The following is a 16934-nucleotide window of genomic DNA, read 5'->3' as shown; positions in this document are numbered from 1 at the left end:
AGTCAGAGCCTTATTTTGCCTTTTTTTTGCAAATCCAATGTGAGCAAGAAAGGGAGGTGCTGGTTCCTTGCCTCTTCCCTTGCAGTCTCAAAAACCCCACTGTAATACTCATTTGGGCAGCTCCTCTCTCCTTGTAGCTGGCAGCCTTAGTTTGACCTTGAAGATGAGTTTTACAGGTTTCTTCACTTCTTTGTAAGATATAATGAAAGACTTGCAAGAGCTTGGGTTTGAGGTGTATTCGTGTGTATTGTCCTTGGAATTTTGAAAATGTCTTATCTTCCTTTATGAATTTTCTCCTTAGTAATCATAAGCAGACTTGCCTCTGTTTGAAAAAAGCAAAAAAACTAAAAAGGTAGCATTGTACTCTTCTTTGGTAGATTATACGTCATCATGAGTCAGGCAAAGATCCCATTTTCTTTTTACCACCCACACATCCAAGACAAAATGGGATAACTGGATGCCAGCTCCTTACAAAGGTCTTCGAGCTACTGGAGGAGAACTGAGAGCATTTAATTTTGGAAAAAGGAGAGAGGGAAAAACAAAACTTCCTTGTAAAATCCATGTACAGGGAGATGCTATGATCAAATGTGCTGTTATTAGTCATAGTCCTTAGAGGCAGAGCAGCTGAAGATGAAGGCAACTTTTCTTTATGTTTTTAGTTGAAGTAATAAATTGAAACAACAACTGGATTTTCATTCTGATTCTTTTTCAAACTTCAAAATGGAAGTGGGTTATAAACTTTATCAGTAAAGATAATCAAGCTTTAAAGAACTTGGCAAAAGTCACACTAAATCTCTGTAGTTTGAGTTTAAAATAAGATCGGATTTATTTTGAAAGATACTGTAGCTTAGTCGTATATTATTATAGGAGAAAATTCTAAAAGCAATGTCAAGCAGGTAGCCAGAATAGATTATTAAAAGGTACTTTTTGACCTTTACATTTCATTAAATTAAATAATTCAGATTATCACATATGAACTATCTGAATGAGAGCAGTAGAGAATACTGTTCCTCATTAATAGAATTTAATATTTATTTCTGTTCTTGAGAATTCCATAATATAATGTATAAGAGTTGTTTATAAAACTTTGGGAGCCCATAGTAGGGAAAAGTGCCTGCATTTATGGTATTGATAAACATGGAAGAGAATTGCCATTTTGTTGGGACTGACATTGTGGCAACAGCTGAAATGATCATACAGCCAATGGAGTAGTGTCAGTTTAATTTCTTGTCTTGCCTTTTTTTGTGTGTGTACTCTTTAAAATCATAGATTTTTAACTAGATGTCCCAAAAAGCAATTTATATCATACCAAAATACCATTTGAGTGGGAAAAGCAATGATCAGCCTCAAAGGGGTCACTGAGCCCTGTTGATTCAAGTGCTTTTAGCAGAATTAATTGCTCCAGTTTATTAGTATCATTCTCATTTCATCCAGGTAGATAAATATTAGATGCCATCCTGCTTTCCTTAGTTGTCTTTTTTTCTCATTGATAGGCATTCTTCCCTATTTAAAGACACTGTTCCTAAGGAAATAAATGTAATTGCACTGCTGAGATGTTCAAAGAACTCTCCACATTATCATTATTTTTCAGAAAATGTATTGCCTTTTTTTGTCCTTGTCATCCACTCCTAAAAGAATCATGGCTGTTGCCATGCCACTGTTGCCAAGTGGTGGCATAGAAATCTGGAAGTATTAACACTTTCAAAATCAATTAACGATCCATCAGACCAGGACTGTTTGTACACTGTGGCCAGGAAAATTCCTGTGCCAGCTCTCAGGACATCTGGTCACTCTCTGTAGAGCTGGCTCTTCATCCCTGTCCACTGCAGTTGGTTTTGCTGGAAGAATCTTGGCTTGGAAATAGCAAACAAGGTTAGAAGGGAGGGAGGGAAAGTTACGCTCAGTCTCTCCTTTGAGGAGAAAAGGTTCATTCATGTTGAAACAATTGATTTAATGTGATTCTGTGTAAGTTTTGAGGGGGTTTTCAACGCTCTAGAATATGTATCATTATGGACTAGAGTTGTTCCCATCTCCCTATTTTGGGAATATCACCTGCTGTGATCTGAGTAAATACGAGGCTGTGTTTGCCTCTTGTAAGTGAGGTTTTGCTTCTGATCAGGAAATCCCTTTGCAGAGTTTTATGCTAGCATAGTTCTTTGGGGGTTTTTTAGGGGAGTCAAGAGATTAGAAAATGTGGAGGGCAATTTTCTAACCTTTCTGACTTCCATTAACAGTTTTCAAGCCCGAGGAGCTGCGCCAGGCTCTCATGCCCACCCTGGAAGCATTGTACCGGCAGGACCCAGAGTCCCTTCCTTTCAGACAGCCTGTGGATCCTCAGCTTTTAGGGATTCCGGTGAGTTGGCATTAAAAAAACCCCTCTTAAATACTCTCCTGTTTTATCTTTGCTCACGTAAGCATTCAGCCATTTTTTATTTTGCAACATACTGCAAACCTGTTAAAAATGCAGGTTTTTGTGTGTCTTTGCAGGATTATTTCGACATTGTGAAGAACCCCATGGATCTCTCGACCATCAAACGCAAGCTGGACACAGGGCAGTACCAGGAGCCCTGGCAGTACGTGGATGATGTGTGGCTGATGTTCAACAACGCTTGGCTCTACAACCGCAAGACTTCCCGGGTCTATAAGTTTTGCACTAAACTGGCGGAGGTGTTTGAGCAAGAGATTGATCCTGTCATGCAATCCCTGGGCTACTGCTGCGGCCGCAAGGTGGGTATCCCAGTATCCCAGGGGGGTGTTCTTCCCAGCAGCAGTCGTTAGACAAAGCTTCAGCTTTGTGTGTGCTGTTGGTTTTTTTTTTAACTAGAAATACTGAATGGAAGGGCTGCTAAAAGTTCGGCTTTATTAGAAACATGTTCAGAGCTAAAAAGGTCGATAGCGTTTCTGCTCTTCTGTTATTATTGTTGTATTTTTCTCCCTCAGAGGACACCTTCTTTAGTCATGAGGAATTTTAAAATACTTCCCTGGTTTCCCATGTCCATAAAGCAGAGGTCAAAAGGATCAGCTGCTTTTAGAGTTAGTGATTGTCACCAGATTGAGAGGGCTGTGCTGGTACATTCACAATAGCTGGGAAAGTGTGATGACCATGACAGTGTCCTCTGATACCCACAAGCATCAGATTTGCTTAATAGATCCCTGATGAACAAAAGCTCCTGTTGTAAAGCTGCTTTTCTCCCTTGTTTTGCAGTATGAGTTCTCTCCCCAGACCTTGTGCTGCTATGGCAAGCAGCTGTGTACTATTCCCCGGGACGCTGCCTACTACAGTTACCAGAACAGGTAAGTCCTTGAATCCAGGTTTTTTCCCTTATTCAGGAAGTGAGATCTCTTTTGAGTTCTCTGCACATACAGAGGACGGGGAGGATTTTTAACTTTTGCTTTCCTTTGTCAGCTAAGTCAGGGAGAGGTTTTTTTTTTGTCTTTCCATGCTGTCCTTTTGCAGGTGACTGTTTGTTTTTCTGCTCTGCAGTGTGAGGCACACTGTTCCTTAGTGCTTGCTCTTAGCCAGGCTGCCCCATGCAATGCTTCAGTGCAGGTCAAGTTGTCCATGTTTTTCATGAAAGGAGGAACAGGGCTTGCTGTAGAGAGAAGGGCAGAACTGCAAAAAGGCACTGGGAAATCCTGCTACCTTCTTCTGGGAAAATTGTGAAAATATGCAGGGTTTTTTTCAAGTCAGTGCCAGAATTTGCCAAGTAAAGGGTACAGTGATTGATTACAAGACTTATGTTTCCCCTTCCTAGTCAGTGCTTAATCCTATTTAAATGAGCTTGGAAATAGCGTTAAAAAGTACCCAGAGACTCCATGAGAAGCTGTGAAAATTAAAATTTCTCTTACTTTTAAATTAATATTAGGACTTGGTGTTTCTATTATTATTAAACAATTGTTAAATTAATTTTCCATTTAACACTTAAATCACCAGTGTTATAATCACAAAGCAAACTCAAAACTTGGCTTTAATTTTGATTTCTTAGATGATGTGTGTCTTCCCCCCTGAATAAAATGCACAATACAAATGGGCTGAGACAAAAGCTTTGTTTTAAACAGGGAAAAGGAAGTTATGAATTGCTTTCCAGAGGCTTGGCAGCCTCTAGGCCTTGCCAGCTGTGAAGTCACAGAATCAATTCAGATATCTAGCACTTGTATTTCATCTTTTTGGGCCATCCCTTCTCTCCAAACATGCTCTTGAGAGGCTTTCAGCCTGTTGAGCCCCACGCTGGAGCAGGACAATGTGGGGGAGAGGAAAATGTGTCATCCCACCTTGTGTGGGGGGTCTTGGGTGCCCTTTGAGGGGCAGAAAGTATTGACAGGCAGGAATAAATTCATGAGCTCTCATAAAAGGTTTTATACAGTCACTGTGGACTCTGAAAAGTCAGGCTGAAGAGAAAGCAATTAAAATGTATTTAAAGACACAGTTCAGTACTGGCATTGGGGAAAAATAACCCTTAAATACCATCACTGTTGATAAAATTTAAAATACTTTTCACATTCCGCATCCATGTTATGCATTCTGTATTTGGAAAAAATAGTAACTTCAAATTTAATTGAAGAAGGGCTCATTCTTCTTTCAAAACTGCCTTCTCAATTTAGGTTTGTCTTAAATCATTTGGATTATTTCATGGAAGGCAATGTTGGTCACTAGCAAGAAGTCCAGGGTGGGTGGAGCAGAGGGTTCTTCTGCACTGGGTGCTGTAATATTCCAGTTTCCTGCCCATTATAAACATGAAAGTCCATTTAAGTCATAGATTTCTGCTCATCCAGTTGCCTTGAGAAGGGAGTAGGGGTTTGTGGTTTGGGGCAGGGTTGAGGTTTTCTGTTTCAGGCCCACTGAACGAAGTGTTGAATGGGGCTTTGGATTGGGGCTTTTAAAAAGGTATTTCTAAAGATTAATCACCGTATTGTTAAGTGATAGTCCATTTTGCATAGAAGGCCCCTGTTCATCAGCTCTAAATCACTCAAATTTCCTGTGACAATGATCTTCAAATCTTAGATGTTCTTAAACAAGTACTAAGTAAGTGAAAAACAAATTCCATGCTTCCAGCAGATCTTTAATTGGTCAAAAGTTCTTGAATTTTCTGTGTACAGAACAGGCAAAATCGAATGCACTTAAAGTCCAGTGTATCACATGACTAAATTACAACTAAGAATATTTAGGCACCACTGAATAAATGAACTCAGGCACTACAGTTCAATGATTAAGTTAATTATTTGGTATAGAGCTGTTTAGATTCCATAAGAAGGCAGAAATGCAGGTTAAAGTGTTCAGAAAATGTGCTTCGTGTGTGAATATGCAGTTGAGAAAACTGAGTGGTGTTTCATGTCAGCACTGCCATCCAGTTATTAATTTAGAATTGCCTTTGCACTTAATTAGAGTTGGGGATTCACCTGTTAATGCCGAGATTGAGCATTTTCTGGACTTTGATATTGAACCATAATGTTGCTGTTTAATAAACGGGAGTCACCTGAACAGTCTGCATTTGAAAAGCTTTTCATGTTTGATATGTTGCAATAAGTACATTCTTTGGGGTTTCTATGGCTGTTGGAACTAGAATATTGTGTTTTCTCTGGGTTTTGCTGAATATTTGTGGTGACATGGAAAAGGCAAATCTCTGTTTCTGAGGGTCCATATCCATAATAAGTTACAGCTATTGCTTCACCTTGGTTATTTTATGGATAGATGTTCATGATCTTTAGGTGATTCATTTTCACTGTACTTCAGTTTTTATTTCCTCATTTTAATATCATGGATTAGATCTTAGAGTGCTTTGAAAGCCCATAAATTATTCTGAAAATGGATCAGAATTAACCTTTTCTGGGACTGTTTAAATGTAGCAAATTATTAATAAGAGCCTTGGCCATGGATTTTTCTGGCTACACTCCTGTATTTGGGTCCTCCTGACTTTCAGTCCTTCCCAATCTGACTCTTAAAATGATGAGCAACTGTGTTAGTAAGGAAAATAATTAGTGATGGGGGGTTTTAATTTAAGAAAAAATTAAAGAAGCACATTATAGGAAAAAAATAAACTGATGATGTGTAAAAGGATATAAAATTCTGAACCTCTTATGTTTGGGTTTTTAAAAAAATTATTAGATACTATGTTATCAGTTTGGGGATGGGGTGTGAGGGGCAAGGGAAGTCAGTGGAAATGAGATGTGCAGTGTCTGTACCCACTCCTGAAACCCTCCTCCCTAATAACCACAATGTATTTATCATCCCCAATGATAACAAATTCATGGAATACATTTGTTTTTCTCCTGGCCTTGCTCTGTTGCATTCTCAGCTCCCAAAGCCTGGTTTTCCTTGGGAGGGCGATGTGTGTAATCCCAGGGGAGCTGCCCTAGGAGCTGGGTGCAGTTTAAGTGGGGGTAGGCTGGCAGTCCTGGCAGTGTCGGTGTGCTTGGATTAACTGGAACAAGCCAGCCCTTCCCTTCCGAGCCGGTGCCACGCACGGGCAGGGCTCGCTGCTGCTGCTGCAGTTCTGGCTCCTGGCTGCCAGAGCAGCTCCTAAAGCCAGGCCCAGCTGGCAGAGCCCCCAGGAGTTTCCAGGCTCCTGAGCTGTGCTGTGGGGACTCAGTGCTGGCTCCAGCCCGGGGAGGGCTCATGGGGCATCTTCCCTGCCCAGAGCTGGGATGGCCCCGGTGTGTCCCACCAGGAAATTCTGATCCATCCCATTCCATAGGTGCCTGCCAGTGCCTGTTGTTGTCTCCAGGACAGCACAGCCTGGGAGGTCTCTCCGGGATTGCCGTAGTTCAGGTGTCTGAGGGTGTGTGTGAAGGGGCAGAGCTGCCACACTGATCAATCTCCATCCTTGAGTTGTTGGTTCATTGTGACACTGAGTCTCCTTGGTGCCTCTGACACTCCCCATCCCCACAGCTCTGGTGTTTGAGTACTAAACCTGCCTTGTTCTGTGCTGCCATCGCTGCTTCCACTCTCTCACTCTCCATAAAGCTCCTTTATTTTGATGATCCTTTGTGGCCTTCCTGCATTTTACAGCTGTGGCCTCTCTGTTACCTTTGTTCATGTGTGAATTCATATCCTTTCCAAACATTTAGACTCCTTTTTTGATTTTTTTTTTTTTTTGTGACTCTGACAACTTTGGTTCCAGTTCATCTGAAATAAACAAAAAAAACCCCAAACAAACAAACAAAAAACCCACCAGCCCCCCCCACCCCAAATCCATGTAACTGATTTTATTTTCTTTTTTCAAATGCAGATTGTATTTTCATAGAGTTGTATTCCAATTTACTCAGCTTGGTTTGGTAAACTACAGAACTGTTTTTGCTGAGTATGAATTGGATTGGCTCTTGGTCTGGTGACCAAAAATTGTACCTAGCCTCATATTCAATTTGTAAAGCTTAATTAATTCCACATCTTTAATGTACCTGATAAATATATTGTATGTATGTACAATATTTCATGTTGTTCACATATATACATATATTGTATTTATATAGATAAATGGCTGGAAACTCTGACCCATAATTGCATTTCTGTTAAATGTTTGTCTGGAGTATGGATTTGGTTTCATTTATATGAAAGAATATTAGCTGAGCAATTGGTCACATTTAATCTTAGAGTCAAATTTTGAATTTAATGTTTTTATAGATTTTTTTTTTCCCAATATCAAGTGTTTCTGCTTTTGCAGTTTTGACTTGGAATCAGTAAATGCTTTCAGCATATTTCCTAATTACTTAAATCTGTAATAAATGTGTCCTTTAAGCTTGTTGACAGGCTCCTTTTTACCCAAAGGAAACTCAATCAGTTGCAAGCCTGGAATCAAAAAGTATTTTTTTCCCCCTGAGCGATGCAAATCAAATCCAAATTCTTAAATTTGAAGCCTATACAAATGTAGCTCTTGGTGGCTACTCCATGAATCCTCCCCGAATTTGGAATGTGAGGCCCAACACTTGTTACGATGTGTGAAATGAGACCGAATGCTAATCTGTGCTTTGCCTTGGCTTTCTGCTCTGTGTTGTCTTGGTGTTTGCGTCTTACCTCTTACGTCTGTGCTGTTTGTTCCCTCCCCTGTTCTCTAATCCTGCCCTCCCCTCCCTCTGTGCCTCCTCATTGTCCACACTGACCCATCAATCAACCAACAACGTCCCCCCTTCCGTCGTGGTCCTGGTGATCTGCCCTGCCCTGGTTGGTGGCTCCGTGCTTGGGTGGCTGTGTTTGTGCTGGACCAGCTCACCCAAATATGGCCTTCTTGCTGACAGGTATCACTTCTGTGAGAAGTGTTTCACTGAAATCCAGGGGGAGAATGTCACCCTGGGTGATGACCCTTCCCAGCCTCAAACGTAAGTCGCTTCCTTTCCTCGCATCCTGACTTTTGGAATGGGGGTGGGGGAGGGTGTCCTGGTTTGGGAGTAAAACCCAAAACCCTGTGGTGGTATTTGGGGAGAAAATGCCTTATTCCTTCCTAACAGGAGATTTATAGGGACAGGATTAAGAGCTGTTGCTTTGTTGGGTCTGTTACTCTGCCCAGCACAGCTGCCTGTGTCCAGCTGAGCTGCCCATTCCAGGGGGTGGCAGACCCTGGATAATGTGCTTGGAGGGGAGCAGTGGAAGCTGTGTCAATAAATGTCACTAATCCATCACCTTTTCTAATGGAAAACTTCTATCTAATTCTGGTATCTCACCTTTTGAAGCGCAGCTTATGTTTCTAAAACCAAAGGCTTGCCTTTAACCTGGCCAGAAAAATCAGATTTGAGGTACATGAGGTGGTTTGGAAGGTGGCAGCTTTACTGACATTAGCTTCCCTTGTTCTTTATGATTTTAATTTTATGTGTAGACTTGGGTATCTCTTGCTTTTAATTTACACAGAAAATGAAATGGGAAAAATATTTTCTGTAGCTTAAAATAAAATGAACTGAACTGCTTGCTCTGACCAGAAAATAAATACTGAGGTGCTTTCTTCAGACTTGAGGTTTGCTGCAATTCAGCAATGCATGATATTGTCTGAGCCTCTGATGTAAGGGTGCTACTGAGTTTTAACTCTTTGTCTCTAGAACCATCTCTAAGGATCAGTTTGAAAAGAAGAAAAACGATACCCTGGATCCAGAGCCGTAAGTACCAGGCTGTTGTTTTTCTTCCCATAATCTCACTGCTTCCACTTGTCCTTGAGCCAGCAGGGCAGAAATGGGGCAGGGAGTAAAGAACTCTTCTCTTCCCCCATCCCTGCCCAAACAGACTGCAGAATCTTGCCCTAAAATTCACGGCACAACATCCAAAGTTGATGTCTGCTTTGATACCCAGAGGAACACAGGAGCTTGTTCCACAGACACTTCCTACTTCTGATATTTGGGTAATTCCAAGGGTGTGCCCTGCCAGGCTCTGCCCAGGGCTGGGAATGGCCCTCCCTCCTCCAGAGCCTTTTACCCCGGGCTCTGCGTTCCTGGGGCACTTCTGCATTTTCCTCAAGTGGTTCTAAACCACATTTTTCTCTTCGCTGAGTGCTGAGCCCACCCAAAGGCCAAAGCACCATGTGTTACCCTCAGGAGATTCAGGGAAAGCCCAGCTGAACTTCTCCTCAGGAGCACGGGCTTGCTTTCCCTGCAGTGGGATTTTATCATCCTGCTCCATGTCCTCTGGCAGTTTGAGACACAACACATTTTGATTCCTCTGCTTGTCTTGGCAAATACTAAATAGAGCTCCTCCCCAGGCCTGGAAGGGTGGACTGAGATAGACCCCAGTGCATTTGGCTTCTCAACCTGTGTTGCACTCTGGACTGGGAAAACCTCTAACAGTTTTCCCATCCAAAAAAAGAATTCTGACATACTATTTTGACCAGAAAACAAAAGATAAAAACAAGACTACAGCAGAGTCATGCAGGCAAAGACAAGTTAATACATGTTTTTTTGGCAGGGTGGTTCATGAATGACTAGTCCTTACATTTACAGTAAGTTCAGCAGCCATTTATTCAGCTTGTGGTTGTTGCAGCAATTCAAAATTAAATCTGTGGAGGTATTGTTGAGGATCCTGTGAAGCTGGGAAAATTCAAGACTCTGCTTAGAAAAGGATAGAAAAGATTCAGAAAAAGTTGTGCATGACAGCCCATTTCAGATTTTTAAACCAGCACATTTTGCAATTTATATATACGTGTAGATATACATATATAACTTGCACGTGGATTGATAGATGTACATCTGAATCTATTCTGAGTATTTTTTTTAACTTAGACATAAATTGGGCTGGTGAAGTTGATTCAGTTCTTAGCAGAGGATTGGCAAGTCCTTCTTTCATGCTGAATTCTGGAAAATTACTTACCTAACACCAAAAGTGATTTGCTGCTGGTTTTTTCTCCTCAGGTTTGTTGACTGCAAAGAATGTGGTCGGAAGATGCACCAGATTTGTGTGTTACATTATGATATTATTTGGCCTTCAGGGTAAGAGATGTTTGTTAGTTTTGTACCCCTTGTGTAATGACACTGATGTAGTTTATGTAATTAAAGATTTTCTGCCTTTGTTCTTTAATATGTGGCCACAGCCTTTTAAAGAACTGGGTACAAAGGAACAAAGCATTTCTAAATAAAATCCTTTTTTTGGCATTTGGGGTCTTATTTCAGTATATTCAGATGAAAATGTGTGTATTCATCCACACAGATTTGTGTGATTTCTTTCTAACTCTCAAGGGCAGCTGGCTGGAGGGGAGTTTGTGTGCACAGAACACAAATGCAGGTGTAACTGCTTGGCAGAGTTAAACCAGCTCATAAAGGCTTTCAATCCCTCAAAAATTGAGTGATATAAGCTGTTCAAAGCCAGAGAAAAATATATTGTACTCTGACATTTAAATTACATGTTCAAGCATTGGGTTTAAGCTCACCAATAATGGGTTTATGCTAAATTTTTGGCTTTTTTTTTTTCCTCAATAGGTTTGTCTGTGATAATTGTCTGAAGAAAACTGGTAGAACACGCAAAGAAAACAAATTCAGTGCTAAAAGTGAGTTTGGTATTTCTGTTTTTATCTTCAACATTCATCTCCTCCCTGCCACCCCTAATGGGTTTTTGATTGAGACTTTGTGTTGTTATGACAGAGCACAGGAACATTTGCAAAATGGGGAGCAGCATAGCCTGAGGCTGTCGAATTTTAATCAACATTTTAAAGCCCTGCTGTTTATGTGTTTGTGGTCAGTCTTGTTGCTGCTTGAGGTGTTTGATGTCTTTGTCCTTATTCTTCTAGGGTTAAAAAGCAAAAACAGGGACAAATAGAACAGAAGGAGCACAGGGCTGTGTGCGCTTTGCTGGCTACATTTAGCCAGGTTTTCATATAGTGTTGGAACTGTAGTAAAACGATTGTCACCTCTGTGCCCTCCCAATAACCTGTAGTAATGGATCGTGCTGCAGTTCAGGTGCTGCTGCCAAGCACCAAAGCCTTGGAAGAGCTTTTCTTGCCTCCAGAACAAGTGGTGGGGTAAGAACTGAGTAACTCATTCCACTGGGTGCTCTTGGCAGTAACCATTGCCATAGTCTTGTAGAAATGGGCGCTAAAGAGGGGCTCAGGAGATGCCAGGTCAGGTTGTGTCAGTCTCCATAATCCTTACACAGGGCTCTGTGCAGGCATTTGACATCAGGGAACATAACTGGGACATTTTTATTCGTGGAGGTTTGGTGGGGGAAGAGAATGCAGAGTCAGTGCAGAGAGCAGAAAAATGAAGTGAGTGTAGACACCAAGAGGGTGATCCAGGCACTTGAACAAGCAGAACTTGCAGGATCACTTCATTCCTCCCTTGTGCTTCCTCAATCCTTAGAAGTTCTGGGCATTACTGGGTGATGTTGTGCCTGCACAAGCCTGAATCTTCCAAACTGGGATAAAGGCAAGATTTTGCATTAAAAATATGATTTCTTGATAACCTCATGTGTGGTTGATTGTGTAACAAGAGATGTGAAAGGGGTAATTTGCAGGTGATGATGTTGTGCGAGGCATGGTGGGTTCCAGTAATCAGAGCAGCCTCTGGAGGAACCTGATGCACTCAAGAGAGTTTTGTTAAAGTGGCCTAAATTAGTCTCATTAAAGACAGATTAAAATTGGCAGAGAACATTAATAAAATGATGAAATCCAACTGTAGTTTTAGAAACCCATTTTGAGTGGATGTTTCTTCTGTTGTGTGCTGACTTTACAGTGGGTATTGATGTAGATTTCCTTAAAACAAGTGTGCGGTTCCCCGGATACCCGCAGTTGTTCTGTGACAGTGGTAAAAGTTTGAGTAAACAGCCATTTAGTCCAAGGTAACCATTCTGTTCTGGACAGGGAAATAATGGTGCTTTTTTTCCTTTCTTCCTTCTCCCTCTCCTTTCCCTGCTGTTTGGCTGTCCTGTCTTTCTCCCACGAGGATCTGAGTCCTGATGCCAGCTGTAATCCACTGGTGGGCTCGGCTCTGGAGATCAGCTTTCTTTAACAGTGCTCTGGTGGGAATGCAAGAGCAGGGAAGGGAAAGGAAAGTCTGTTCTTGTCATCAAAACCTTGGTCTTGCTGCTGACCTGAAAACAAACCTCAGCAGTGAAAGTTTGAAACATTAACATGTTCCCTCTTCTTAAAAAAAAAAACCATTTACTGCCCAAGTTACCATCAATAATTCTCCATTCTTTCAAGCATGATGGCACAATTGCTGATAACCAAGACAAGCACATCCCTCAGCTCTTATGGAACATCCATATTTCTAATGTGTAGTGAGTAAAATTAGTTATCTTAACTGACAGCCTGCCAAATAGAACCAGGGTGCAGCTGGGTTCTGCTGTGAAACCCTGAACTTTTGAAGTATTTATTTTGCTAAGAAAATCTACAAATATGACCTCACCAGTAGCCAATGCAGAGAGGTTCAAAGACAAAAGATATCCTGACAAATAAGTCACCCAAAGTAGCTTCCTGACAAGAAGTCACAGTAGGCCTAGAGTTGGAGTTTCTTCCTCTCTGTCCAATTACTCATCCACTAACAAAGCTCTGGCCATTGCTGCTGTCACAGACCTGTGCTGGAGGTTTCTTCTCAGCAGTTTGGATGCCTTTTTTCAGGTTTGCACTGCAGTTTCCACTGAACTTGGAGCTTTAATAAAAGGTGCATATGTGAGAACTGTTCAAGAACCAAAATCCAACTGATTTCTAAAACAACTTTCACATTCTAATAGATCAAAATATGCAACTTTTAGATCCTTTCCTTACAGTACATGTAATTTTAATGCTGCCTGTTTCTTTTATCTCCTTATCTGGTCTTTTTGGATTTGTTGGTTTTCAAGCTTTAATGCATTGCAGCATAAGGAAGGAAGCAGATATCCCTTGGTTGCTTAGCATTGGGAAGATGACAAGATGAAAACACAAGACAGTAGAGTTAACTCCAATGGCTTTCTAAAAATGTTCCCACTCATCAGCTGAAATGGAGCCCTTTCTTCTTTTTCTGTTTGTCTTCAGAGAAATCAACAGAACAAAACAATTCCCTCAAAGTATTTGTGAATTTCCTTTAAAATCATCCCACTTCTGTTACATATGGAAAGGCCAATAGAGTGTGTTGGAATGGGAAATCCTGGGAAAGGCTCAGTGTGTTGGAATTGGTAAAGGATATGGTGTTTTTACTTCAACCTGCCTTTAAATTTAATTTTTAAATTCAAATTATTAATTATTCCCAGGTAAATGATATTTAGACTCTATTGGGCTGGTTATAACCACAGAATCTCACTGGACAAGGGGACAAGCTAAAAGGTGTAAATCAAGATTGCTGCCTTTGGCAATTTCTGTAAACTGATTGTAATCAAACTGCCAGAGGGCAGGGATGGATGGGATCTTGGGAAGGAATTGTTCCCTGGGAGGGTGGGCAGGCCCTGGCACAGGGTGCCCAGAGCAGCTGTGGCTGCCCCTGGATCCCTGGCAGTGTCCAGTGCCAGGTGGGACGGGGCTTGGAGCAGCCTGGGATAGTGGAAGGTGTCCCTGCCCATGGCAGGGGGTGGCACTGGATGGGCTTTAAGGTCCCTTCCAACCAAAACCATTCCCTGATTCTATAAAATGAAATTTTAAGTGTATAAATCCCTTAGAAAGTAAGATGGTCCTTTGAGTATATGTGAGTTTTTTCCCCAGTATTGGAGCCTGAAGTAATTTTTAGCACAGATATTTCACTGCAGAATTCTGTGTGCAGGCTCAGGAGTCGGGGAAGAACCAAGGACCTTGTGTCAGGAGTCAAATATCGACTGAAAAATGAAGTAACAGAGAACAGAAAATTAAATGCATTTTATTAAAATGAGGATCTGTAGATTACACCATCACTTTGGAAAAGATAGCAGATTGGCCATAAAGTGAAGTAGAAATATGAGTGGTAAAATAACTACAGCAGGATAAAAGAAATAGTCATAAATCTTCAAGTCACAACAGTGGGGTCCTTCTGGTTTCTTCATTTAACTCAAAATCATCATGATTTCTGTAATTTGGTGTGGATTTATTTGAAAACCATCACATCCTGTAAGACCACAAACCCAGCCCTCCCCACAAAAGTCAATTGTGAATGTAAAGATGGAGTGAGGGCATCTGGACAATCTGTGGAGTTGAACTTCCCAAGACCTCTATCTCTGGGCAGGAACTATTTAACCTTGATGTGCAGATTGCTCCAACTGCAGTCCAAAAGCTCTCTTGAAAAGAAAAGCAAAAGCAATGAAATCTCCATTGAAGTCAAAAGGCTTTTCATTTCTGTTGATTTGCTTTGCTTCACTTGAAAAGGTGTGGCATGGAGCCAATCTGTAAAGTGATGTAATCTCTGTCAACCAGCCAGAGAGTGGGGTTGGGAAGAGAAAACATTTGCAGGGTTCATAAAATAAGGCTGAAATTGAAAAATGCTACGTAAGGCTGCCTTTGTTAGTTCACTTACGGGGTAATTGTGCCACTCCAGTGGGTTCAGCTGCCACGATGGGGTGTGGAAGGCGTGGGGGGAAAAGCACGGATGGGTTTGCGTCTCTTAATTTTGGCTGTATAAATAAAACCATCCAACTTTCATATGGAGGTGAAACAAAAGGGGAAAAATCCTGCTTCCATCCAGAGGAGGAAGCTGAAAGAGCTCTCGAGCACAGTAACACCATGACCTGAACAGTGACTGCTCCAGTATTAACATTTCCATGGTCGTGTTCTCCCCCTTCCCTTCCAGGGCTGCAGACCACACGTTTAGGGAACCATTTGGAAGACAGAGTGAACAAATTCCTGCGGCGTCAGAACCATCCTGAGGCTGGAGAGGTCTTTGTCAGAGTAGTAGCAAGTTCAGATAAGACGGTAGAAGTTAAACCAGGCATGAAATCCAGGTTAGTCCTGTTAATTATAATGAATGCAATCCTTTTTATTTATTTCATTTTGAAGTCTCCTTGCGTGGATATTGCAGAATTGTGCCAATTTGCGTCTTAATGCCTTTGAAGATTTTTGAAATTCGGGCATGTTTAGCATTATGAAAGATTAAAAAATGTAGAGGAGGTGACTGCTTTGGGGACAGTGGGGACATCCTTGCTTATAATACTGGGACTTTGTGTCACTACATCTTGGGAGTGACCACATTTTGGTTACAGAATTCATAGTTTAGCTTGGAGCAGTTGCTGAGATTCTGTTCCTTACCCTTCTTTCATTTTGTTGTGTTTTTATAAACACTTCAGCTTTCAGGAGTGATTTTGAATTTGCTTCATTATAAATGAAAAGCTTAAAAGGTTTAGTCTGTGAAGTATTTTGGGTTAAATTCATAAAGACTGTGTTTATGTGACATCACTTCATACTAATGCATCACATTTTCTGCTCTGTAACCTATTTAAAGGCTTGTGGTCTCTTGAGGATATTCGTGTACTCAATGCTGGCCTGTTCAGTCCTGTGTTCTATATGGAAACAGTCTTTCCATGAATTTACAGGAACCAGGACTCCCTGATTTACTACAGCTCTGATCTGACCCCGTTTAACTCCTGCATAAAAATGTTCCTAATGAGTTAAAAATAAGGTTGAAAATAACCCCTTCATTCTGGTAGGACACTGCGTTAATAATTGGCATTTTGTTTGGGTTTTTTTTTTTTCTCCTGTTGCCCTTTCCTGCAGATTTGTGGATTCTGGTGAGATGTCAGAGTCCTTCCCTTACCGTACCAAAGCTCTGTTTGCGTTCGAGGAGATCGACGGGGTGGACGTGTGTTTCTTTGGGATGCACGTGCAGGAATATGGCTCGGATTGCCCCCCTCCAAACACCAGGTACCCTCCTTGGGCATCTTCCCAAATCCCCTGGATAATCAATGTCAGACACAGACATTTGAGATGTACATTTCAGTTCTGTGGCACAAATGTAGGACTGCAGATGACTTTGAAGGGAAAGACAAATATCACAACAAAAATGTCACATTTTTTGGATTCTGCTTTTAATTTTGCCTCTCGATGTATATTCTTGCTGTCTTAAAAAAATGCTGCCCCTCTTTTGCTTTCGAGGACTGTTTACACCAGGTTAAGATGCTTAAATCTGCATTAAAATACCATCAGCATTGATTTGTCTTTCTGCATGTTTGTCTAGTGTAAAAGTCAGCTCTCAGGAGTAGTTCAGCCAGCCCTGAGCGTGTCCCCCTCTCTCCCTGCAGGCGTGTGTACATCTCCTACCTTGACAGTATTCACTTCTTCCGGCCCCGCTGCCTCCGAACGGCTGTTTACCACGAAATCCTCATCGGATACCTGGAATACGTCAAGAAACTTGGGTGAGTGAGATCTTGGGAAGGAAAGCAATCTAGGTCTTCAGTATTTTTTCTTAATCTTGGGTGACAGGTAGTTGGGGTAGTCTCTGTTTCCTTCTGACCTCTCTGAGATATGTGGAGCAAAGGCCTCTTCTGCAGTGGAGAGAGAAATTGGGATTTTGTCGCTAAGGTGGTTTTTATTGTTGGGATTCCTCAATTGACAGCCCATCATTCATTTGATCAGAGGTTCACTTGATGTTTAAGCTTCATTATT

General features: G+C 41.4%; 1 protein-coding gene across 5 annotated transcripts in view; it reads left to right on the top strand.

The window, feature by feature from the left end:
• CREBBP (CREB binding protein) overlaps nt 1–16934 on the top strand; it is a 96204-nt gene that overhangs the window by 68061 nt on the left and 11209 nt on the right. For all 5 annotated transcript variants that reach the window (XM_032126409.1, XM_032126412.1, XM_032126407.1 and 2 more), the window contains 10 exons: nt 2235–2353; nt 2488–2727; nt 3206–3294; nt 8230–8310; nt 9022–9078; nt 10321–10398; nt 10885–10952; nt 15127–15277; nt 16047–16193; nt 16571–16684. In XM_032126409.1, coding sequence (XP_031982300.1) covers nt 2235–2353; nt 2488–2727; nt 3206–3294; nt 8230–8310; nt 9022–9078; nt 10321–10398; nt 10885–10952; nt 15127–15277; nt 16047–16193; nt 16571–16684 — 1144 coding nt within the window. The remainder of the gene's footprint in view (nt 1–2234; nt 2354–2487; nt 2728–3205; nt 3295–8229; nt 8311–9021; nt 9079–10320; nt 10399–10884; nt 10953–15126; nt 15278–16046; nt 16194–16570; nt 16685–16934) is intronic.

Source organism: Corvus moneduloides, chromosome 16 (assembly GCF_009650955.1).
Source record: "Corvus moneduloides isolate bCorMon1 chromosome 16, bCorMon1.pri, whole genome shotgun sequence".
Taxonomy (NCBI): domain Eukaryota; kingdom Metazoa; phylum Chordata; class Aves; order Passeriformes; family Corvidae; genus Corvus; species Corvus moneduloides.
Note: the sequence above shows the minus strand (reverse complement) of the source record. Positions and strands in the feature narration are given on the sequence as shown.